Source organism: Saccopteryx bilineata, chromosome 5, assembly GCF_036850765.1.
Source record: "Saccopteryx bilineata isolate mSacBil1 chromosome 5, mSacBil1_pri_phased_curated, whole genome shotgun sequence".
Taxonomy (NCBI): Eukaryota; Metazoa; Chordata; class Mammalia; order Chiroptera; family Emballonuridae; genus Saccopteryx; species Saccopteryx bilineata.
In genome coordinates, this window is record NC_089494.1 from 166,421,856 (window position 1) to 166,446,006 (window position 24,151).

A 24,151-nucleotide genomic window follows, 5' to 3' on the forward strand; every position below is an offset into this window, starting at 1 on the left:
GGGGCAGCGAGGCTCCTGGGGCAGGAGGAGAATGAGCAGCACTGCCAATGGGCAGGGAGGGGAGTGCTGGGACATGCGACAGCAGGGGGCTGTGGGTGACTGGGGGCAGCGAGGCTCCTGGGTGCAGGAGGAACGACAGCGACAGACGCAAGAGCGCCAAGAGCGGTGCTCGAGTCACAGACCTGAGCACTGAGGCCAGCGGAAAGTTGTGCTTCTATCTTCTCGGGGTCATGTTGGAAAGAAATAAACACCATGGAATGTAACAAGTGACACAAACCTGCAAGATGTCAGGGTCGATGTAATCAGCTACATTATGGCCTTCCCAGATCTCGGGTATCTTATCATACTTTTCAGATGAATTTATTATGTCCCAGCACTCTAAAGTTAAAAAAATAGTTATGTTTACAGTCGTTTTGAGTAACAACTACCACATGCCCAAAATAACTTATAACTTACACACGTCATGCCACTCTGTAAAATCAGGGCATTTGTATTTAACACTACGTAAGCAAAACCCACCTGCTTATGAATGATTCACCCCCAAATATTTCACAATATCTAACAGTACCTCAGGATGAAGAGACCACAGAATAAAACAAAAATAAAACTGATAAAATATATGAAAAGTAAACTGTCATGAATGAGTAACAGATCACTGACCCTATCAGGCTGGCTTAATATTTATCTGCTGTGAAAGCTACAAAACTAATCCCTCAATCTGAGGTGATTGACAATTCCCAGAAAGGAGAAAATCTCAGCGCCCTGCCAGCATGCAACCTTCGATCTTTAAGAAATTAAATTGGCCCTGGCTGGTTGGCTCAGTGGTAGAGCATTGGTCAGGCATATGGATGTCCCAGGTTTGATTCCCAGCCAGGGCACACAGGAGAAGCACCCATCTGCTTCTCCAACATCCCCCCTCCCCTTTCTTTCTCTCTCTCTCTTCCCCTCCCACAGCCATGGCTCCATTGGAGCAAAGTTGGCCCGGGTGCTGAGGATGGCTCTGTTCACAACGGAGCAATGCCCCAGAGGGGAAGAGAGAGCATCGTCCCCCAGTGGACATGCCAGGTGGATCCCGGTCAGGCCCATGTGGGAGTCTGTCTCTCTGCCTCTCCACTTCTCACTTCAGAAAAATACAAAAAAGAAAAAAAAGGGAAAAAAGAAATTAAATTAATAAAATGCTATAAGACTTGTGCTCATTAAAGCCTTTTCACACTTTTCTTTCTTTCTTTCTTTCTTTCTTTTTTTTTCTTTTTCTGAAGCTGGAAACGGGGAGAGACAGTCAGACAGACTCCCTATGCGCCCGACCGGGATCCACCAGGGGGTGATGCTCTGCCCCTCCGGGACGTTGCTCTGCCGCGACCAGAGCCATTCTAGAGCCTGGGGCAGAGGCCAAGGAGCTATCCCCAGCACCTGGGCCATCTTTGCTCCAATGGAGCCTTGGCTGCGGGAGGGGAAAAGAGAGACAGAGAGGAAGGAGGGGGGGGGGTGGAGAAGCAAATGGGCACTTCTCCTATGTGCCCTGGCCAGGAATCGAACCCGGGTCCCCCACATGCCAGGCCGACGCTCTACCGCTGAGCCCACTGGCCAGGGCCTTTTCACACTTTTCTGAAACACTTACCACGTAACTGGCATTTAAAAGTAACTGTTACATGCAGGCCCTTACTCTGAAGATCCAAAGTATAATCATCTCCCAGTTCCAGTTCAATATCTCGTTCCTGCAATAAAAAAAAAAAAATGATATCATCAGCTCTATTTGACCCTTCATGTGCAGAAACACTGAGCCCGCTCCTTGTTCCTGTGAAAGAACTTCCTCTCCGACCAAAGAACAAAGCCTCTCCACACCTGGCGCTCAGCTTCTACTCCCAGAAGGAGAGCTGTTGTGACCACCTGGAGGGCCACGTACACGAGGACAGGGACCTTGGTCGGGTTCCATGACGTGTTCTCACAGAGCGTAATGGTGAGGACACCAGTGCTGTCGGTTGTTCATGCTCTAAGTCTCCAGCCCTCGTCACAAAGCCTTTCTGCCCGTCCTCAAAGGTAAACCCAGTGAGGCTGACAGTGACCTACCCTCTTCCTCTGAGGCTCCACAACCTCCATCCTCTTCCTGCGTGCCACCACTCCTTCTGGGATGAACAGGGGCCTCTCCTGAGAAGATATTGTGGGAAATGTTTATGTAAACCCCTTGCTGAATGGGAAACAAGCACAGAAATGAGAAATTAAGAGTACCCTGACCTGTGGTGATGCAGTGATAAAGTGTCAACCTGGAATGCTGAGGTCGCCAGTTTGAAACATCAAGCTTGCCTGGTCAAGGCACATACGAGAAGCACCTACTACAAGTTGATGCTTGTTGCTCCACCCACACTCTTTCTCTCTCTCCCCTCTCTCTAAAATCAATAAATAAAATCATCCTTGAATAAATTCTACATGTGCAAAGATATATTAAAAATCCACACCCAGACCAATTAAAAACCAACAGAGGAGGCCCACACCAGGTAACTCAGTTGGTTAGAGGGTTTTCCTGACATGCTGAGGTTACAGGTTCAATCCCCGGTTAGGGCACTAGAAGAGTTAAACAATGATAGAATGAATATGGAACAACTTGATGTTTCTCTCTCTTTATGTGCCTCTCTCTATATGTCTCTCTCCCTCTCTTACTAAAAATAAAAAATTAAAAACACCAGATGATTCAGGAGGAGCGGGGAGGGTGCCAGTCCAGTTTGGACAAAGAAGCAAAGAAACCAGGAGGAGTCCACTGGCCCATTCTAAAATTCATTTAGAAACAATAAACGTCTAAGTTACCAAGAACAATTATGAACAAAGGAAGTAATACAGAAGTAATAAAGCAGATCAATGAACAAAGGGTTTATTTAGACATAAACCTGAAATAAATGAGTAGCTAACTGGGGAGGTAGTAAAGGGGTCATATATATGGACAGAAGATTTGACGTTAGGTGGTAAACACACAATGCAGTATACAGATGATATAGAATTATATACCTGAAATCTATATAATTTTATTAAGCAATGTCACTCCAATAAATTCAATGAGAAATTTTTAAAAAGAAAAAGAAAACACATCACTGGCCCAAAATGGCATTAGTCAAGTAACAGTCCATGATAAACAAACCTAGATTTCATATCTGATTTAATTGCGATTTCAACCTGTCCAAGAAACACAATTTCAATCAACCAGTATAGGATTTCCTGGTCCAGCACCAGAAGGGTAATCTGTCACATGGACCCTCTTGTATCCTATTGAAATAAGAGGTAATCTACATAAAATCCTTTCCCTCTCTTCCCTAAACTTAAAGATGTTCCTGTTCTCCTTCACCAAAATCCTCTTTTCTTTCTCTAATAGCACTCTTGCCCCACCCTTCCTCCTATAAAATCCTCCATTTTATACAACTCCTGGGACCATCCTTCCAGTTGCTTCCAGCCTCATGAATTGTTTAATAAAGCCAAGTAGGCTGACTACAGTAGATAGAGTGTTGACCTGGGATGCTGAGGACCCAGGTTGGAAACCCCAAAGTTGCCAGCTTGAGCACAGGCTCATCCAGCTTGAGCGTGGGATCATAGACATGACTTCATGGTTACTGGCTTGAAGCCTAAGGTCACTGGATTAAGCCCAAGGTTGCTGGGGTCACTAGTTCAGCTGGAGCCCTTCAGTCAAGGCACATAAGAGAAGCAATCAATGAACAACTAAAGTGATGTAACTATGAGTTGATGTTTCTCATCATCTCTCTCCCTTCCTGGCTCTCTGTCTGTCTCTTTCTCTAGAAAAAAAGAAAAAAGAAAACCATGTAAATCTTCAAATTTACTTGGTTGAATTTTGTTCTTTAAGAGTTCGTATGTGTCCATACAAGGTGTAAGGGAACTCACTGTGGAGATGTAATATGACTCCAGCAGCAAAGGAGTCTGGGAAGAGCTTCACTTTCTGTGGGTGTTGAACTCTGTGATTCTGCAATGTCACAATTGGCCGACTGCACAGAAACTACCAGTGCTGCCCACACAAAGACAAATGTCATACCCCAGGGAGGTTAATGAATGTATAGAGTAATAACTGCCTGATGTTATTTTTTAACTCTTAACTTAGTAACACATTGTTCTTTTGGGTGGCCAGATGGTTTTACTGTTAACCCCCTATAAAGAGGGACCCTGTTCTGGGAGAGGTGTGGCTTTTTCCCAGCCTGCCACTACTGGGAGCAGCTGCTTTGCCTTTATGCATAAGTTTCTCCTTTTAAAGCTCTCATGAATTTGAAAAAACCTATGTGTCAGTTCTTTGGAATTGATCCTGAATTTAGGCTTTTGTGGCTTTCCTCCAACAGTTGTCACTGTAACCAGGATTTCCACAAAAGCCAGGGATGATATAAGGGAAAGATACACTCCATTGGGGGAAATCCCAGGTTGGGTTGGCTAAGTATACATGCTTTGGGCCAGCTGGTGCAAGCTTTGCAGACTTAAGAACAGGTGCGTGAGTACAAGGATGCCCTGAGAATAACTGCTGAGTCTTGGAGCTATAGGAGAGGCTGAGAATAGATAGGGAAAAGAAATATTTACAGCTACAGCGGCCACTGTGGCTTGGTCCCTCTTGTGCGCTTTGAGGTTCCTGTGGTCAGCGGCATAAGCACCGGCCACTAGGAACCATTATTTGGAGAAGGTCCTCCAGTTATAAAGGGAAGTCCACCTAGCACAGGCAGCTACTACTAAAAGGCTCTCATAATGTTTGCACAAAATTGAAGAGAAGGTAGAATCCTTAGCCGGCAGGGCAGCGAAACTGACAGGAAAACAGGTTCCATACCACGGAGTCCAGGAGGTCATGGTCAAGGCAAATTGGTATCCTACGGCTTGGGACCCCACAGAAGATTCATCGTCTTGATGGAGGAGGAAGAAGGGGACATGATAGAAGTACCAGACTCACAAGGACAACCAGTAGTAACAAAGATTAAGCAAAACAGTCACGCCTGCAGGGGGTGAACCCAGAGGATCTGCCAGCTCACTCAGCTGAGTTAGGAGAGTTAGGAAACAGATATAGGCAGAAAGAGGAGTCTGTAGTAGTCTAGGTGCTGTGTTTGTGGGATTTAGGTGCTGAAGGTGTCCTCCTGACAGGGGAGGAAATGTCTAAATTAGCCACAATGACCACACCACCAACTCTGAGACAGCATTTCTGTGGAGCTGTGAATGAAGAAAGGGTGGTTTCCTTGCTGGCATAGATACAGGGGGCATGCCAGGGAGCTTGGCCGAAGGTAGGTGATCTACTCTCCTCCTTACCCCAATGGCAGACCATAGAAAAGCTGCAGGGATTGATCAGTTAGGAATAAAAAATGCTATCTATGCACAGGATTTCCAGGGGCCTGATAATGAGTTCTTTACTTGTAGCATGAAAGACATTATTCTGCAGCCTGAATCATATGATTAGACAGCTGGTGAATCAGGTGGCCTAGGCAATCGCAGATTTAAGAGAAACTGAGAGAGCCAGAAGATGGGTCAATATTCGGCCAACAAGCAAGAAGAGTGAAGACTGGCAAGAAGTGCCCAATCGGGTCCACCAACAACTGTGGTTTGACTTAATGAAGCAGGCATGCCATTAAAGAAAATCAACAAACAGCCAAATGCTGTTTTAATACAACTGTGGTAGAAACTAAAGCTTAACAGCAGTTTCAAAAGCTGCCACCTAAGTAAGGATCTCACACAGATGGGAACCAGGAGGCAACGAACCACTCCTCCTTTAAGGGAGGAAACTGAGCAGCTGAACTAGGGAAATGGCTGATGTCCCTTGGTAAGGATGGTGCAGGGCCAAAGACCCCACATACAACTAACCACCCACTGGGCTCCACAGAATAAAAAATGGGTCTTGGCTCTAGTAGATACTGGGGCAGAATGCACTGTGATCCATGGTAATATCCATAAGTTTAAGTGCTATGTTTCTGCTATAGATGGCTATGGGGTTAGTTCTATAAAGGCAAAGTAAGTCTTGCTCTGCATGCAAATTGGATGGTTGCCCCAGAGGTCCTATCAGATGTTCATTTTGCCCCGACCTGAATATATATTGGGCATTGCCATCTTAGCTCAATTAGGTAAATATCCACAACAATAGGAGAGTTCCACTTGAGAATATGAACAATCAAGTCCATGCTCAGTGGATCTGGCTGGTTGGTTCAGTGGTAGAGAGTCAGCCTAGCATGTCCTGGGTTCAGTTCTCAGTCAGGGCATACAGGAGAAATGACAATCTGCTTCTTCCCCTCCTTCCCCCTGCCCCTCCCTTCTCTCTCTCTCTCTTCTCCTCCCATAGTCATGGGTTGATTGGTTCAAGCACATTGGCCCCAGGTGCTGAGGATAGCTCTGTGGAGCCTCCACCTCAGGCACTACAACTAGCTAGGCTGCGAGCATGGCCCCAGATGGGTAAAGTATCAGCCCAGACAGTGTTGCTGGGTGGATCCCGTTGGGGCACATGTGAGAGTCTATCTCCCCTTCTCTCACTTGAAAAAAGAAGGGGGAAAAAAAGAAATCCATGCTCAGGGGAAAGGTGAAATGGACATCTGTGAAGCTCTCCACCCTAAGGCAGGTAATATTCATGAGACAGTATGGCTTGCCTGGGGAACATGCAGAGATCACTGATACAGATAAAGAGCTGTACAGAGAGCACATAATCTCTCTCCCTACCCCCACTAACCCACCCCCAGACCAGTCTGTAAACCAGATGGATCATAAGAATGATGGAGGACTAACAGGAGCTTAATAAAGTAATTATCCTAATCCATGCCAAATGAAATCAGTGAATCTCTGGAAACACAGATCTTGTTAATGCCTTCTTCAGTATTCCTATAGACTCTCAAAGTCAAGACCAATTTGTCTTCAGCTGGAATGGAGAACAGAACATTTTGGGTGTTACCACAAGGCTATCTGCATAGCCCTACCATCTATCATGGTTTAGTAGCAAAAGATATATCTGTGTGAAAAGGTGGAGAAGGGGTAGCATTACATCATTATATTGATGACATTATGCTAACTGGTAATGACCTTGCTATTTTACTTAAGGCTTTGGAGAGTCTCTGGAGAACATGGAAGGATGGGGATAGACTGTAAACTACAACCATATGCAAGGGTCTGGGTCCTCTCAAATTCTTGGGAGTTGTCTGGTCTGGTAAGACAAAAGTCATTCCAGCTGCTGCACTGGATAAAATTCAAAATTATCTATGCCAGAGTCAGTGAAACAACTGCAAACATTTTTTGGGAATGCTTAAATAAAGGAGGTCTTTAATTCTTCATCTAGTGAAGCTGCTGTGCCCCTTGTATAGATTGGTTAAAAAAAAAAAAAAGGAGCAATTTGGAATTGGAGACAAGAAGAGCACTGAAATGCCTTTACCAGTGCCAAGGTGGCCATAAAACAAACACAGGGATTTTGGATAGCGAATGTAACCAATCCTGGTGAATTAAATGGTTTAGTCTATCCAGAGGGCTTATGGCAAAAACAGGATGGGAAGAAGGTGCCTTTAACATTTCTGATCCCAGTTACGGCAGAGAGCTGAACAGAAGTATAGCCCTATGGAGAAACAACTTTTGGCAGCATACCCTAGTTTAAAGTATGTAAAGACTAGTACGAAAGCCCTGCCAATAACACTAAGGAACCAATACCTCATTGCCAGATGGATCTGGGAATTTGCCAAACCCCAGTCGGGCGTGGCACCGCCCACTACTGGGTATGCGCACCTGAAGCAACCACGTGCTTTATCTGCTAGTCCACTCAGTGCTGAGCTGTATACCATATTGGGCCCAGTTACATATATTAGTGAAATGCCTGCGGACACTGACATGGGCCTACTGACACATCCAACATTAGAGTCACATATTAAAGATCAGGCACCAGTCCTTGCGACTGCCACCTGCTCAGTTCTATCCAAATGCAAAAGGCTCTTTCCCCGTTCCTCTCGCAGCCCTGCTGAACTGTCCCTGGTAACGGAGCTGCCATAGAACTTGAAGAAATTTCCCATTGGAGATACGCGCTTCAAGGATAACAATCAAACTCGGTGCATGGGGTCCCCAATATGGTAGAAGGACAGCGACTTCTAGCTAACTTCGTCTTCACACCACCCAAAGGGGCGAGGCGGAGCCAACTTCAGGGAGCAACACACTTCCCACTTAGTGAGCAGGACCCAGTGCGCAGGCGTGTCTGCTCGCTTAGCGCCAGCGCCCAGGGACATCCGCCAGCACGCAAACCTTCTCTAAAGCAGCCCTCAGTCAGGTGGCTCCTCAGCGGAGGGACCCAAGAAAAGAGTACAAGCCCCCTAGCCTTGGCGTAGAGACAACGCTGATTCCCGTGCGGAGACCCTGCACGAGCCGGGCGTGGCGCCATCGCGCGACCGTGACGTAAGGAGTGGGCCGGCGCGCGATTGGCCTTCGGACATGTGGAGCGCTCTGGCTCGAGCGCGGGCGATTGGGCGCGCGGCGTGGGCCTGGACTGCGGGGCAGGGCACACGGGAGGCGTGCGCCGCGGGCCGGCTCCCCACCGGAGTTCGGCGCTTCAGGTGCGTGGCGTTCGGAGGGGCCCCCAGATCCCGCGGGCCGGGGGACGGGAAGAGTTGGGGATCTCCCGGCGGGCCCTCAGGGGGAGAGACGCGGGCAGGTCCCCATGGGGTAAAGAGGGGTGGGGACCGAGGGGACAGACGAGAGGCAAGCTCACGAGACGCCCGGGGTCTCAGCGCGGAGCTGCGTTCGGTAAGCTTTGGCAGGGAGGCGACAGCCTCAGCCTGTGGACCAGAACCGGCCCCACTGCCTGTCACGCCCTGCGAGACAAGAATGGTACTTCAGTTTTAGCTGCTCGCGCGGGCGGGGAGGAGAAGAAAATATTCTGTGATTTGTGAACATGGAGTGAAGTTTTCGTGTTACTGTCCGTCAGTGTCGTTTCCTTGGGAGAGTTCACACGCAGGCTGCGGCTGCGGCTGCGGCTGCGGCTGCGTTTGCGCTGCGGGCGGTGGTGGGGGGGGGCACTGTCACCGCAAGTTATGGTGCTGCCTTTGGAGAATGGTCGCTGCAGTCACAATCTTATTAGGAACCCCTGTTGAGAAAAGTGGGGTTTAATCCTGCTGATATATTGGTAAAAGGTTCGTGAGTGTTGGGCACATAAATTAGTCCTTGAAACGGTTGTTAACAGATTGGAATGTGGCATAGGAGGGAATGGCAACTCATTTTGGGTGGTAGTGGTTACCATTATAACCCACATTTATATATTACATATATAAATATGGGTTATTATAGATAATACAGGGGCTTGGTACAGAGAGTCAGACTCCTAGGAAGAAAAGTGAACAGAGGGAGAGGACTGACTGTCAAGTGCTGCAGCAGGTCTTACAGGGCAAGAATTTAGAGGACATTGAGAGCTTGGCAGTGAAGAGAATGGTTGCGATAGAAGGCCAGCAAATCACCTGGTAGGAGAAATGAAGGCCAGGGTGGGGTTGCATGATGAGGAGTAAGCAGTGGGAAGGCAAGCACAGTTCTTACCCTTTCAAATGGCTTACTTGCTTACTTGGCTCATGAATTCAGAATTGACTTGTCTCTGTATTTATATGACAGTTAGAGAAATGTGAGCTAATGGCCTTTCCTTTTTGTTCCTCTTAGGATTCTGGGACAGATCAGACAGTCTGTAATGATGCCTGAAATCAACACCGACAATCTCGATAAGCAACAGGTTCAGCTCCTGGCAGAGATGTGCATTCTTATTGATGAAAATGATAATGAAATTGGGGCTGAGACCAAGAAGAATTGTCATCTGAATGAAAACATTGAGAAAGGTACTGTTTTAAATTACTCTGTGTGAAAGTGACTTGCCTAGGCATTTTAGGGTAGCTGAGAAAAGTATGTTGGTAAAAATGCGGTCTTTAATCAGGTTTTAGCTTTGGTTCCACTTGGTTGAGTGGTGTAATGGTAAAACCTGCCTTGCTACCTGCCCTACTTAGAAGCTGTTTCTTTCCATTTCATGTCTTTTACTCAGCTTCTTCAGGATTATTTTGGTTGGTAAAAGAAGGAATAGACTAATCCTAGCAGAACAGCACATTTCAAGCTTATAATGTTTTCCGTCTAGTGGATGGAGAAAGACAAGTGTCATGAAAAGAAACACATGCCTTCCCAACTTTCTCAGGAGGAGTCTCACCAACCTAAATATCCCAGGAGGGGACATTGACCAGTAAAAGATTGGCTGACAGCTCACCATTTCTTTCACTTGGTGGCCAACTTTCTTGCTGGTATCCCAGAGCTCTTCCCCATTGTAGCCATGCAGTGACTCATTAAATAGAAGACAACAACAACAAAAAAAGCAGAAATGCCAGCAAGTTTCTAACATCCTAAATCCCAAGTAATAAATCAGGCACATAACTGGTATTTTAAAACTAAATTAATAATACTGATTTTGCTTTCAGGGTTATTGCATCGAGCTTTTAGTGTTTTCCTATTTAACACTGAAAATAAGCTCCTGCTACAACAGAGATCAGATGCTAAAATTACCTTCCCAGGTTAGTGTGCCTAATGTACATTATTTTGTTGGGAACTATATTTAATTTGACTTTGTCACTTGGAACTTTCTGGTTAGCCGTTGTCAAAAAGGAAAATCCTCGCCTGACCAGGCGGTGGCGCAGTGGATAGAGCGTCAGACTGGGATGCGGAGGACCCAGGTTCAAGACCCCAATGTCGCCGGCTTGAGTGCGGGCTTATCTGGCTTGAGCAAAAAAAAGCTCACCAGCTTGGACTCAAGGTCGCTGGCTCAAGCAAGGGGTTACTCAGTCTGCTGTAGCCCCACGGTCAAGGCACATATGAGAAAGCAATCAATGAACTAAGGTGTCGCAACGAAAAACTGATGATTGATGCTTCTACATCTCTCTGCGTTCCTGTCTGTCTGTCCCTGTCTATCCCTTTCTCTGACTCTCTGTCCCTGTAAAAAATTTAAAAAATAAAATAAAATAAAAAATATTTAAAAAAAAGGAAAATCCTGTGAATGACATAATTTCATATTCTACATAAAAGAAGCTTATGCTATGAGTGCCACGTAATAAAATAGCTATAAAGGATTAAAACTGCTAGGTATGTATATATGCATACATACATTTTATAACTCTGTATCTTACACACAGCTTGATCTTTTTGGTTAAATAGCATTAACACAGAACTTATTCCCTGGTCGGCTGGCTCAGTGGATAGAGCATCGGCCCAGGGTGTGGATGTCCAAGGTTCGATCCCAGTCATGATACACATAAGAAGCCACCATCTGCTTTTCTTCCCCTTCCTCTCCCCTCTCTCTTTCCCTTTCCTGGCCAGTGGCTTGATGGGTTCGAGCATCAGCCCTGGGTGCTAAGGATAGTTGTGTTGGTCTTAGAATTGGCCTCAGGCACTGAGTGATAGCTCAGTTGATGAGAGCATCATCCCCAGATGGAGATTGCTGTGTGGTTCCTGGTCAGGGCACATGCGGGAGTCTGTCTCTCTATCCTCCTCGCACTTAAAAATCATATATATAAACATATATATAACATATATATAGCCTGACTAGGTGGTGGTACAGTGGATAGAGTGTCGGACTGGGATGCAGAGAACCCCGGTTCGAGACCCCGAGGTTGCCAGCTTGAGCACAGGCTCATCTGGTTTGAGCAAAGTTCACCAGCTTGGACCCAAGGTTGCTGGCTTGAGCAAGGGGTTACTCAGTCTGCTGTAGCCCTATGGTCAAAGGCACATATGAGAAAGCAACAAAAAACTGATGATTGATGCTTCTCATCTCTCTCCCTGTCTGTCCCTATCTATCCCTCTCTCTGACTCTCTATTTTTTTTTTTTACTCATTTTAGAGAGGAGAGGGAGAGACAGAGAGAGAGGAGAGACAGAGAGAGAGAAGGGGGGGGAGGAGCTAGAAGCATCAACTCCCATATGTGCCTTGACCAGGTAAGCCCAGGGTTTCGAACCGGCGACCTCAGCATTTCCAGGTCGACGCTTTATCCACTGTGCCACCACAGGTCAGGCCTGACTCTCTGTTTATTTAAATGTGTGTGTGTGTGTGTGTGTGTTTACATATATATAAATATATATATATATATATATATATATATATATATATAACATATCTACAGATCTACAGTGTGTCTGGTGGTGGTGCAGTGACTACAGCATTGACCTGGGACCCTGATATCTCCGGTTCTAAACCCTGAGGTTCCCTGGTTGCCAGCTTGAGCAAGGAGTTGCTGGCTTGTCTGGGAAGTCATCCCCCCCCACTCTACCCTCCCACCCCCATCAAGGCACATATGAGAAGCAATGAATGAATAACTAAACTGAAGCAACTACCAGTTGGTGCTTCTCATTCTTTCTCCTACTCCCCCCCAAATAGAACTTACCTACACATGTCTGCTTCACAAAGAGATGCCTAATAGTCCATCTGATTTTGAAATTAATCCTCAAGAATCATTTCATTAATTTTTTTATTCTTTTTAAAACTTTGGGTTTTCTTAATTTTTTAGGCCTACTTTGAAGAAGTTAATTTGCATTTTTATTAACATATTCCAGGTTGTTTCACCAATACTTGTTGTAGTCATCCCTTAAGTAACCCAGGGGAACTTGAAGAAAATGATGCGATTGGAGTAAGGCGAGCAGCACAGAGGCGTTTAAAGGCTGAATTGGGAATTCCCATGGAACAGGTAACCAGGTTGATTGCATAGCCATCCATACAAGATGAAATCTAAACATATGTACATTAAAACATCTTTCGGCCTGACCTGTGGTGGCGCAGTGGATAAAGCGTCGACCTGGAAATGCTGAGGTCACCGGTTCAAAACCTTGGGCTTGCCTGGTTAAGGCACATATGGAAGTTGATGCTTCCAGCTCTTCCCCCCTTCTCTCTCTCTGTCTCTCTCTCCTCTCTCTCCCTCTCTGTCTCTCTCTCTTCGCCTGACCAGGCAGTGGCGTAGTGGATAGAGTGTCGGACTGGGACATGAAGGACCCAGATTCGAGACCTCAAGGTTGCTGCTTGAGTGTGGGCTCATCGGGTTTGAGCAGGGCTCACCAGCTTGAGCCCAAGGTCACTGGCTCGAGCAAGGGGCCCCCCAGTCTGCTGTAGTCCCCCCCCCATCAAGGCACATATGAGAAAGCAGTCAATGGACAACTAAGGAACCGCAACAAAGAATCGATGTTTCTCATCTCCCTTCCTGTCTGTCTGTCCCTATCTATCCCTCTCTCTGACAAAAAAACAACAACAAAACAATAATATTCTAAATTCATGTATAGAACTCTCTGCTTTGTAACCTCTTGGAATTATTGGCCCCAAAAAGCACCTTGAATAAAGATTATTTAAATTGTGATTTCTTAATATTGTCAGAATTTAGCTCAGTACTAAAACAGATTGATTGGTTAACCAATGTATAAGTTGACTTTCTATAATTGATCGAATCAAGGATGAATATTTTCTTGTAGAGCCCTGGCCAGATAGCTCAGTTGGTTAAAGAGGCACCCTGGGCCCTGGCCGGTTGACTCAGTGGTAGAACGTCGGCCTGGCGTGCAGGAGTCCTGGGTTCGATTCCCGGCCAGGGCACACAGGAGAAGCGCCCATCTGCTTCTCCATCCCTCCCCCTCTCCTTCCTCTCTGTCTCTCTCTTCCCCTCCTGCAGCCAAGGCTCCATTGGAGCAAAGTTTGCCCAGGCGCTAAGGATGGCTCTGTGGCCTCTGCCTCAGGTGCTAGAATGGCTCTGATTGCGGCAGAGCGACGCCCCAGATGGGCAGAGCATCACCCCCTGGTGGGCATGCCGGGTGGATCCCGGTCGGGCGCGTGCGGGAGTCTATCTGACTGCATCCCCGTTTCCAACTTAAGAAAAAAAAAAAAAAAGAATCACCCTGAAGCACAGAGGTTGCCAGTTTGATCCCTGGTCAGGGCACATACAGGAACAGATTGATGTTCCTGTCTCTCTCTCTCTCTTTCCCTTCCCTTCTCTCTAAAATAAATAAAATAAACATTAAATATGTATTGCCTGACCAGGCAGTGGCGCAGTGGATGGAACATCAGACTGGAACATGGAGGACCCAGGTTCGAAACCCTGAGGTTGCCGACTTGAGTGCAGGCTCATCTGGTTTGAGCAAGGCTCACCAGCTTGAGCCCAAGGTCGCTGGCTTGAGCAAGGGGTCACTCAGTCTGCTGTAGTTCCCCATATCCTCCGTCAAGGTACATATGAGAAAGCAATCAATGAACAACTAAGGTGCTGCAACGAAGAATTGATGCTTCTCATCTCTCTCCCTTCCTGTCTCTCTGTCTCTATCTGTCCCTCTCTCTGTCTCTGTCACAAAAAATAAAAGTCATCTGCTTAAAAAAAATTTATTTTCTTGTGGAAATCATTAGAAATATGAACCACACACTGGATTAATTGAAATCATCTCCCACACTCTGAAATTGTCCCCTTTAAATAAGATCTGAATAAATAAAGTATCTCTCAACTAGTTAAAATGGTTAAAAAAATTAAGATGTGAAGGAAAAATGTCAATTCCAGTTTGAGTGACTGCTTTTTTAAAAATATAATTATTTCAGTAAGTCAACATATTTTTGGTCCTATGGAAAAAATGTAGATACTTGAAACAAGGTAGTAATATTTTCTTATATTACCAATAGGAAATTAATATTTTAAAAGTCGTAACTAAAACTGCCTGACCAGATGGTGGCGCAGTGGATAGAGCGTCGGACTGGGATGCAGAAGACCCAGGTTCGAGACCCAAAAGTCGCCAGCTTTAGCGCAGGCTCATCGGGTTTGAGCAAAGCTCACCAGCTTGGACCCAAGGTCACTGGCTTGAGCAAGGGGTTACTTGGTCTGCTGAAGGCCCACAGTCAAGGCACATAGGAGAAAGCAATCAATGATCAACTGAGGTGTCGCAACAAAAAACTGATGATTGATGCTTCTCATCTCTCTCTGTTCCTATCTATCTGTCCCTATCTATCCTTCTCTCTGACTCTCTGTCTCTGTAAAAAAACAAACAAACAAAAAAACTAAAACAAAACTCTACTTCAAGATAGTACTGAATGTGGTGGGTTAGACAACTTGTTTTGTTGATGTTTTTGTTTGCTCCTAGGTTCCTCCAGAAGAAATTAATTATCTGACCCGAATTCACTACAAGGCTCAGTCTGATAGCATCTGGGGAGAACATGAAATAGATTACATTTTGTTTGTGAGGAAGAACGTGACTTTGAATCCGGACCCCAATGAGATTAAAAGCTGTTACTACGTGTCAAAGGAAGAAGTGAAAGAACTGCTGAAAAAGGCAGCCAGCGGTGAAATTAAGATAACTCCATGGTTTCAAAGTATTGCAGAGACTTTTCTCTTTAAGTGGTGGGATAACTTAAATCATTTGAATCAGTTTGTTGACCATGAGAAAATACACAGAATGTGAATATACTAAAAAATTTCTCTACTTAGTAAACTTTAAATGATTCTTTAAAAATTTAGTTCCCCATTAGAACTTCCCTTGGCTACATTGGCTACATTAATACTTTACAACCAGAATTTATATGGAAAAGACGACTGACTTCTTAATCTTGTATCACACACCCCATATATATGCACTGCTGTTTGTAAAGGACATTTATGAGGTTATTTTTAAAAAGAGAGAGCAAATGAATTTAACCTGTCTAAACACATGGTCCTGACAAATTTGAACAAATAAGTGAAGCTCTTCATTTTCAAAGTGTTGTGATATGCATTTTCAGAGTGCTTGTAGAACCCTTTACTTGCCAGCTACTTTGCATATCACTAAATTTTTATCGTACAGAAAAACATGCAACAGAAACTGTTTACTTAGCTACTTGAAAACAGCTGAACTTTCCATATTAAGATATTAAACTAGGGGATGCAGATCCAAGGTGATTAAATGCTGTATGTCCTGATTTCTATCCAAGAATTAGAGGGGACAGACAGGCTATTAAATGGAAATTGGATCATATTCTTCCCACAGGCTTTCTTGCCACCGGTTCTGTTGGTGTTTCAGCTGGCTAATTCTTTGTTTTGGGGGTTCATCCTGTGCATTAAAGGATGTCTAGCAGCATCCCTGGGTTCTACCTATTATATGCCATCAGTACCCCCCCGCCCCATCACCGTCACAGTGACTGCGGAGATGCCAACTGTGTGCTGGAAGGCAGAGTTGCTCCCGTTGATAACCACTGTTCTACAAAGCCGTGCCATATTGCGGGGAGGAGAGAATTAACAAACAGGTTAATATTGGTGTTCAATGGAATTGGGGCATGGAATATGTGAATATTAATATTTAAACTGTATCTTGATTAATGCACTTTTATTTAAAACACTTGCATAGATTTCTCAGATTTGAAATCTCAAGACAGCTTTACTGTCCTTGAATGCTATGTAATAATAATGAAAAAGATAAAAAAAATTGTTTCTTAAAAACTAAATGTTCTATAAATTCAATAGAAGAATCCATTTCTTGTTAACTCTGAACAGTTAATTCATAATTTCAGGGAAGACTGTCACAAATACTAACTTTAGTGAAAAGTAAAATCAATTTAAAATTTACCTGTTTAATTTTGTTGTCTAGTTTGTTAAAAAAAAATTTTTTTATTTTTTTATTTTTTTCATTTTTCTGAAGCTGGAAACAGGGAGAGACAGTCAGACAGACTCCCGCATGCGCCCGACTGGGATCCACCCGGCACGCCCATCATGGGGCGATGCTCTGCCCATCCTGGGCGTCACCATGTTGCGACCAGAGCCACTCTAGCGCCTGAGGCAGAGGCCACAGAGCCATCCCCAGCGCCCGGGCCATCTTTGCTCCAATGGAGCCTTGGCTGCGGGAGGGGAAGAGAGAGACAGAGAGGAAAGCGCGCAGAGGGGTGGAGAAGCAAATGGGTGCTTCTCCTGTGTGCCCTGGCCGGGAATCGAACCCGGGTCCTCCGCACGCTAGGTAGTTTGTTAAAATTTTAATACAATAATAGCTTAACCTATCTATGGTAGCTTAAACATAAATGCCCTATAGCTTCAAAGTACATTCCATTTCTAGTTCTTATGTTTTCTTTTCCAGGAAGTTTTAGGCTGATAGCAACATGTTACTAGTTATTCAGCTACAGTGGCTAGTGGCTGCCATACTAGACAGCAGGCCCAGAGCTTGGCACTTTGTAAGTGCTCAGCAAGTGTTATATATTCCACTGTTACCTTACTAAAATACCCCTTTACATTTTTAAAAAAATGATTTTTAGAGAGAGAGAAAATCAGTTTGTTGTTCTACCTGTTCATGCACCCATTGTATCAAATCCACAACCTTGGCATACTGAGATAATGCTCCAAATGAGCTACCTGGCCAGGGCATCACTCAGCATAAAGTCATTTGAAACTAAAAACAGCTGCTGAAAGGGCCAGAGATGGCCTTTAAGTTCATTCTGTCCCCAAACCTTTATTACCCAGAGAAATAGCAAGAAAATATTGTGGGTCCAAGGAGGGTGCGTTACCCTCTTACTTGACACCTAGGATATGGGTCAGGCACCGGTGAAAGGACAGTTGGGTCCTATCCCAGTATGTCATCCTCAGGTGGAAGCTGTCCTTCCATCTTCCTCCTGGGGGATGCTTGACGGTTTCATTTCTCAGATGGGTCTGCCCTCCCCAGGATAAGAGCCCAACTCGGTGAGTTTGTAGATGACCATACCCACATTTGGGTGCCCTGGACCCCCTCTGACAGATGGGTGTGTTTACGTAATCTAGTACACCTCTTCATCCCATAAACGAGCACTTTTTGAGCTCTAAACTGGACTCAAGTTTTTTGGGGTTTTTTGTTGTTGTTTTTCTGAAGCTAGAAACGAGGAGGCAGTCAGACAGACTTCCACATGCACTCGACCAGGATCCACCCAGCACGCCCACCAGGGGGCGATGCTATGCCCATCGGGGGCGTCACTCTGTTGTGACCAGAGCTGGTCTAGTGCCTGAGGCAGAGGCCCTGGAGCCATCCCCAGCACCCGGGCCATCTTTGCTCCAATGGAGCCTTGGCTGCTGGAGGGGAAGAGAGAGAGGAAGGAGGGGGGGGGGGTGGAGAAGCAGATGGGTGCTTTTTCTGTGTGCCCTGGCCGGGAATCGAACCTGGGACTTCCGCACGCCAGGCCGACGCTCTACCACTGAGCCAACCGGCCTGGGCCGGAACTCAAGTTTTACAGTGAACTTGAGAGTGTTTTTGTGCACATTTAAGTATCCTGACAAATTTAAGTTTCTATAATTTTATACTTACCTATCATCTACATACTTCAGACTTCCAGATTTAAAATTTTTTTTTTTATTTTTTTTTTTTTTTTATTTTTTTAAGATTTTATTTATTCATTATAGAGAGGGGAGAGAGAGAGAGAGAGAGAAGGGGGGAGGAGCAAGGAGCATCAACTCCCATATGTGCCTTGACCAGGCAAGCCCAGGGTTTTGAACCGGCAACCTCAGCATTTCCAGGTTGACTCTTTATCCACTGCGCCACCACAGGTCAGGCCAGATTTAAAATTTTATGGAATTCTGTTTCATACTCATAACAACTGCCTGGGTGTGTAAATAGATCTCCCACACTTGGGTCCCAAACCAAGTCCTGACAGGCGCCCCTCCCCTACTTGCCTTTAGTTCTCCTTTTCCCTTTGCTCAGGCTAAACACTGGAGTCTCCCCTTCCCTTCCACACCATTTATCCAATTAATAAGTCCTTGGAATAAGCCTTTCCAGCTACTCTGAGTCCAGGCCATCCTTGAATTGTCCTGACTGGGTGACACTGCCACACTTGACTCAATATCTGCTCTCAACCTAGAAGCTAGAGTGGTCATATCTTTTCACCTCTCTGCTCAGGACACTTGAAACAGCCTCCAGGCTCCAGGACACGCCCAACCCACTGATCTCACTCCCCCACTGCTTGCTCTGCGCTGTCCTCTGTGAACACTAGGCTTGCTCCTACCCAAGTCCCACCTAAGTCTTCTGTTCTTTCTTCCTGTAGAATACCTCGGAAATTCTTTTTCCAGAGACATCCATAACTCACTCTTAATTTCTGGAGACTACCTATTATAAACTACTTCAGTGATGCCTAATTTGACTACTATGTAACTCAATTCTCCTGTACTTCACCCTCCTCTCCTGGAGATAAATCAGCAAATATATTGTTGCAAGAGATGTCAGAGAGCTTACTGCTTATGTTTTCTTCCAAGATGACTATGGTTTGACGACTTACATTTAAGTCTTATCCATTTTGAGTTTATTTTTGTGACTGGTATAAGTTGGTGGTCTAATTTCAATTTTTTGCAAGTACCTGTCCAATTTTCCCATTTGTTAAAGAGACTGTCTTTACTCCATTGTATGCTCTTACCTCCTTTGTCAAATATCAATTGTCCATAAAGGTGTGGGTTTATTTCTGGGTTCTCTGTTGTGTTCCATTGATCTGTATGCCTGCTCTTATGCCCGTACCAGGCTGTTTTGAGTACAATGGTCTTGTAGTATAACTTGATATCAGGAAGCGTGATATCTCCCACTTTATTCTTCTTTTTCAAAATTACTGAGGCTATTTGTGTTCTCTTTTGGTTCCATATAAATTTTTGGAATATTTGTTCTATATCTGTTGATATTTTAATAGGAATTGTATAGAATTTATAGATCGTTTGGGGTAATATAGACATTTAAATGATGTTTATTCTTCCTATTCATGAACACGGTATGTGCTTCCACTTGTTTGTATCTTCCTTGATTTCTTTTATCAATGTTTTATAATTTTCTGAGTACAAGTCTTTAACCTCCTTGGTTAAATTTACTCATAGGTACTTTATTGTTTTTGTTGCAATAGTGAAGGGGATTGTTTTCTTAATTTCTCTTTCAGACAGTTCATTGTTGGTGTATAAAAATGCCACTGATTTCTGAATATTAATTTTATATCCTGCCACTTTGATGAATTCATTTATCATGTCCAGTAGTTTTTTTTACTGAGACTTTAGGGTTTTCTATGTACAGTATCATGTCATTGGCAAATAATGATAATTTTACTTCTCTTTTCCAATTTGGATGCCTTTTATTTCTTCTTCTTGTCTGATTGCTGTGGCTAGGACTTCCAGAACTATGTTGAATAAGAGTGGTGAAAGGGAGCACCCCTGCCTGATCTTAAGAAGATTGCTTTTAATTTTTGCCCATTGATTATGATGTTGGCTGTGGGTTTGTCATAGATGGCCTTTTTATCATGTTCAAGTATGTTCTCTGTATTCCCACTTTGTTGAGAGTTTTGATCTTAAATGGGTGCTGGATTTTATCAAATGCTTTTTCTGCATCTATTGATATTATGTGATTATTCTCCTTCCTTTTGTTTATGTGATGAATCACATTGATTGATTTGCGAATATTGTACCAGTCTTGCCTCACCAGAATAAATTCCACTTGATCATGATGTATGATTTTTTTTCATGTATTGATGGATCCAGTTTGCTAATATTTTGTTGAGAATTTTAGCATCTAAGTTTATCAGGGATATTGGCCTATAGTTTTCTTTCTTTGTAGTGTCTTTGCCTGGACTGAGGATTATGGAATTTGCTTTGGAATGAGGATTATGCTCTCCTTACAAAAGGAGCTTGGAAGTCTACCCTCCTCTTGAATTTTTTGAAATAGCTTGAGAAGGATAGGAGTTAGCTCTTCTTTGAATATTTGGTAAAATTCGCCTGTGAAGCCATCTGGCCCAGGACTTTTGTTTATTGGGAGTTTTCTGATAACTGTTTCTTTTTTTTTCTTTCTTTTTTTTACAGAGACAGAGAGAGAGTCAGAGAGAGAGATAGACAGGGACAGACAGACAGGAACAGAGAGATGAGAAGCATCAATCATTAGTTTTTCGTTGCGCATTGCGACACCTTAGTTGTTCATTGATTGCTTTCTCATATGTGCCTTGACTGTGGGCCTTCAGCAGACCGAGTAACCCCTTGCTTGAGCCAGGGACCTTGGGCTCAAGCTCGTAAACTTTTGCTCAAACCAGATGAGCCCACGCTCAAACTGGCGACCTTGGGGTCTTGAACTTGGGTCCTCGGCATACCAGTCCAACGCTCTATCCACTGTGCCACTGCCTGGTCAGGCCTGATAACTGTTTCGATCGCATTTGTTGTAATCGGTCTGTTTAGGTTTTCTGATTCTTCCAAATTGATTTTTAAAAAATTATCTGTTTCAAGGAATTTGTCCATTTCACCTAGGTTGTCTAATTTTTTGGCATATAGATCTTCATAGTATTTTTTTACAATCCTTAGTATTTCTGCGGTGTCAGTTGTTACTTCTCCACTTTCATTTCTAATTTTATTTGAGTCCTCTCTCTTTTTATCTTGATGATTCTGGTTAAAGGTTCATCAATCTTATTTATCTTTTCAAAGACCAGCTCTTGGTTTCATTGATCTTTTGGTGTTGTTTTTTTTAGCCTCTATGCCATTTATTTCCACTCTGATCTTTATTATTTCCTTCCTTATACTACCCTTGGGCTTTATTTGTTATTCTTTTTCTAGTTCTTTTAGGTGCAGGGTTCAGTTGTTTTTTGTTTTTTTGTTTTTGTTTTGTTTTTTTTGTATTTTTTCTGAAGCTGGAAATGAGGAGAGACAGACAGACTCCCACATGCACCCGACCAGGATCCACCCGGCACGCCCACCAGGGGTGACGTTCTGCCCACCAGGGGGCGATGCTCTACCCCTCCGGGGCATCGCTCTGCCGCAACCAGAGCCACTCTAGTGCCTGGGGCAGAGGCCAAGGAGCCATCCCCAGTGCTTGGGCCATCTTTGCTCCAATGGAGCCTTGGCTGCGGGAGGGGAAGAGAGAGACAGAGAGGAAGGGGGGGTGGAGAAGCAAATGGGCGCTTCTCCTATGTGCCCTGGCCGGGAATCGAACCTGAGTCCTCCACACACCAGGCCGACGCTCTACCGCTGAGCCAACCAGCCAGGGCCTCAGTTGTTTATTTGAGCTTTTTCTTCTTAAGGTATGCCTATAATGCTATGAACTTCCCTCTCAGGACTGCTTTTGCTGTGTCCCATAAATTTTGAGTTGTATGTTCATTTTCATTTGTTTCAAGGAAATTTTTTTATTTCTTCCTTGATTTCATTGTTAACCCACTTGTTATTTAATTACATGCTTATTTAGCCTCCAAGTGTTTGAATGTTTTTCAATTTTTCTATTGTAGTTGATTTCTAGTTTCATGCCACTCTGATCAGAAAACATGCTTGATATGATTTCAGTCTTCTTAAATTTATTGAGACTTGTTTTGTGTCCTAACATATAGTCTATCCTAGAGAATGTATCAGGAGCACTTGAAAAGAATGTATATTCAGTTGTTTTGGGGTGAAAGGTTCTGAAGATATCTATTACATCCAGTTAATCTAGTGTGTCATTTAGGCCTCTGTTTCTTTGTTATTTTTCTGTCTGGAAGATCTATCTATTGATGTTAGAGGGGTATTAAACTCTTCTACTATTATAGTATTGCTGTTGATCTCGCCCTTTATAGCCATCAAAATCTGCTTTATATATTTAGGTGTTCCTATATTAGGTGCATAGATATTTATAATGGTTATATCTTCCTGTTGCATTGCTCCCTTTATCATTATGTAGTGACCTTCTTTATCCCTTACTATAGCCTTTATTTTAAAGGCTATTTTGTCAGATATAAGTATTGCTACTCTAGCTTTTTTTCCTTTCATTTCCATTTGCACGAAATACTTTTTTCTATCCCTTCACTTTCAGTCTTTGTGTATCTTTTGTTCTGAGGTGGGTCTCTTGTAGACAGCATATGTATGGGTCCTGTTTTCTTATCCATGCAGCTATCCTATGTCTTTTGATTGGAGTGTTTAATCCATTTACATTTAAAGTTATTATTGATAGGTACTTATTTATTGCCATTTTATTCTTTAAATCTACAATCCTCTTTTTCTCTATTTCCTTTTTTCCTTTGCTCTTTTTACAGAAGGCCCCTTAATATTTCTTGCAATACTGGTTTGGTTGTAGTGAATTCCTTGATTTTATTTTATTTTATTGTTTTGGTCTGGGAAGGTTTTTATTTCTCCTTCAATTTTAAACAATAATCTTGCTGGATAAAGTAATCTTTATCCAGGTTGTAGGTTCTTATTTTGCATTACTTTGAATATTTCTTGCCAATCATCTAGCATCAAGTGTTTCTGTTGAGAAGTCGATGTCATCCTTATGGGAGCTCTTTTGTAGGTAATTAACTGCTTTTCTCTTGCAGATTTTAATATGTTTTGTCTCTTAACTTTGGCATTTTAATTATGATGTGTCTTTGTTGGGGACCAAAAGACAATAGGGTCTTTGCAGTTTAGATTTTTGGGGGACTGAGGTGTGGGGAACTGGCAGTAAGCTGTCTGACTAACCCCCTACCTCACTTGTTCTGTGAAGTTGCTAAAGGTTGTTAAGTGGTGGTGCTGGATTGTTTATGTTCATCCTACCCCCCATGTCCCCTGGAAAGCCTGGAGGCAAGTTTCTTTTATCCTTTGTTTTGTGAAGTTAAGATGTTATGTATGGTGGGGGTTTTCTGCACTTGGTAAAATTCTTGGGTTGCCTTGGAAATGTGATCAGAGATCTCTGATTTGCTAATGGCCCACTTTGCCCTATAACTAAAACAAGAAGCAGGTGTGGAGCGCGCTCTGTTCTTGCCATCAGTATTGCAGAGGCCTCCCGAGCCCATCCTTTTACTCTAAGCCTATTTTCTTAATTCTGCACCATTCCCACTCAGGACCTGGAATTACTAGCCGTGCTGGTTTGTGGCATGTCTTTATGTAGGCTTCCTTGATTTCCTCTTTAATGGGACCCTCTGTGCTTCTTAAACTTGTGTGACTTTTTCCTTCATCAATTTAGGGGACTTTTCAGCTATAATTTCTTCAAACAGGTTCTCTATTCCTTGTTCTTTCTCTTCTCCTTCAGGAACCCCTATGATGCAGATGTTGTTTCTCTTCATGTTGTCACAGAGCTCTCTTAGAGTTTCCTCAGTCTTTTTGAGACTCTTTTTGTTTTGCTGTTCTACTTCTGTGCTTATGTTTATTTTGTCTTCTAAATCACTGATTCAATCCTATGTTTCATCTAGCCTGCTGATTCCTTCTAGTGAAGCCTTCATTTCTGATAGTGTATTGTCATTTCTGATTGGTTCTTTTTTATGATTTCAATGTGCTTTTTGATGCTTGATATCTCTTTATT

At 43.8% G+C, this 24,151-nt stretch overlaps 1 protein-coding gene and 1 long non-coding RNA gene across 4 annotated transcripts; one reads left to right on the top strand and one right to left on the bottom strand.

Moving 5' to 3' along the window:
• Positions 1 to 277: 277 nt before the first annotated feature.
• On the bottom strand, positions 278 to 2,149 carry LOC136337493 (uncharacterized). Its single transcript, XR_010731840.1, has 3 exons — positions 2,068 to 2,149; positions 1,664 to 1,715; positions 278 to 378 (listed from the first exon to the last, which is right to left on the bottom strand). It is a non-coding gene; the product is annotated as an uncharacterized lncRNA (long non-coding RNA).
• A 6,027-nt stretch (positions 2,150 to 8,176) lies between these two features.
• On the top strand, positions 8,177 to 16,524 carry LOC136338518 (isopentenyl-diphosphate Delta-isomerase 1). Of its 3 annotated transcripts, none has more exons than XM_066280973.1 (5): positions 8,177 to 8,522; positions 9,613 to 9,785; positions 10,410 to 10,502; positions 12,530 to 12,660; positions 15,071 to 16,524. In XM_066280973.1, the coding sequence occupies exons 1-5, from the start codon at positions 8,401 to 8,403 to the stop codon at positions 15,386 to 15,388; spliced, it is 837 nt and encodes a 278-aa protein (XP_066137070.1). In that variant the 5' UTR covers positions 8,177 to 8,400; the 3' UTR covers positions 15,389 to 16,524. The 3 variants fall into 3 exon arrangements, with proteins under 3 accessions (XP_066137070.1, XP_066137072.1, XP_066137071.1); XM_066280975.1 differs by lacking the exon at positions 8,177 to 8,522 and adding an exon at positions 8,544 to 8,796; XM_066280974.1 differs by lacking the exon at positions 8,177 to 8,522 and adding an exon at positions 8,544 to 8,712.
• Positions 16,525 to 24,151: the final 7,627 nt, after the last annotated feature.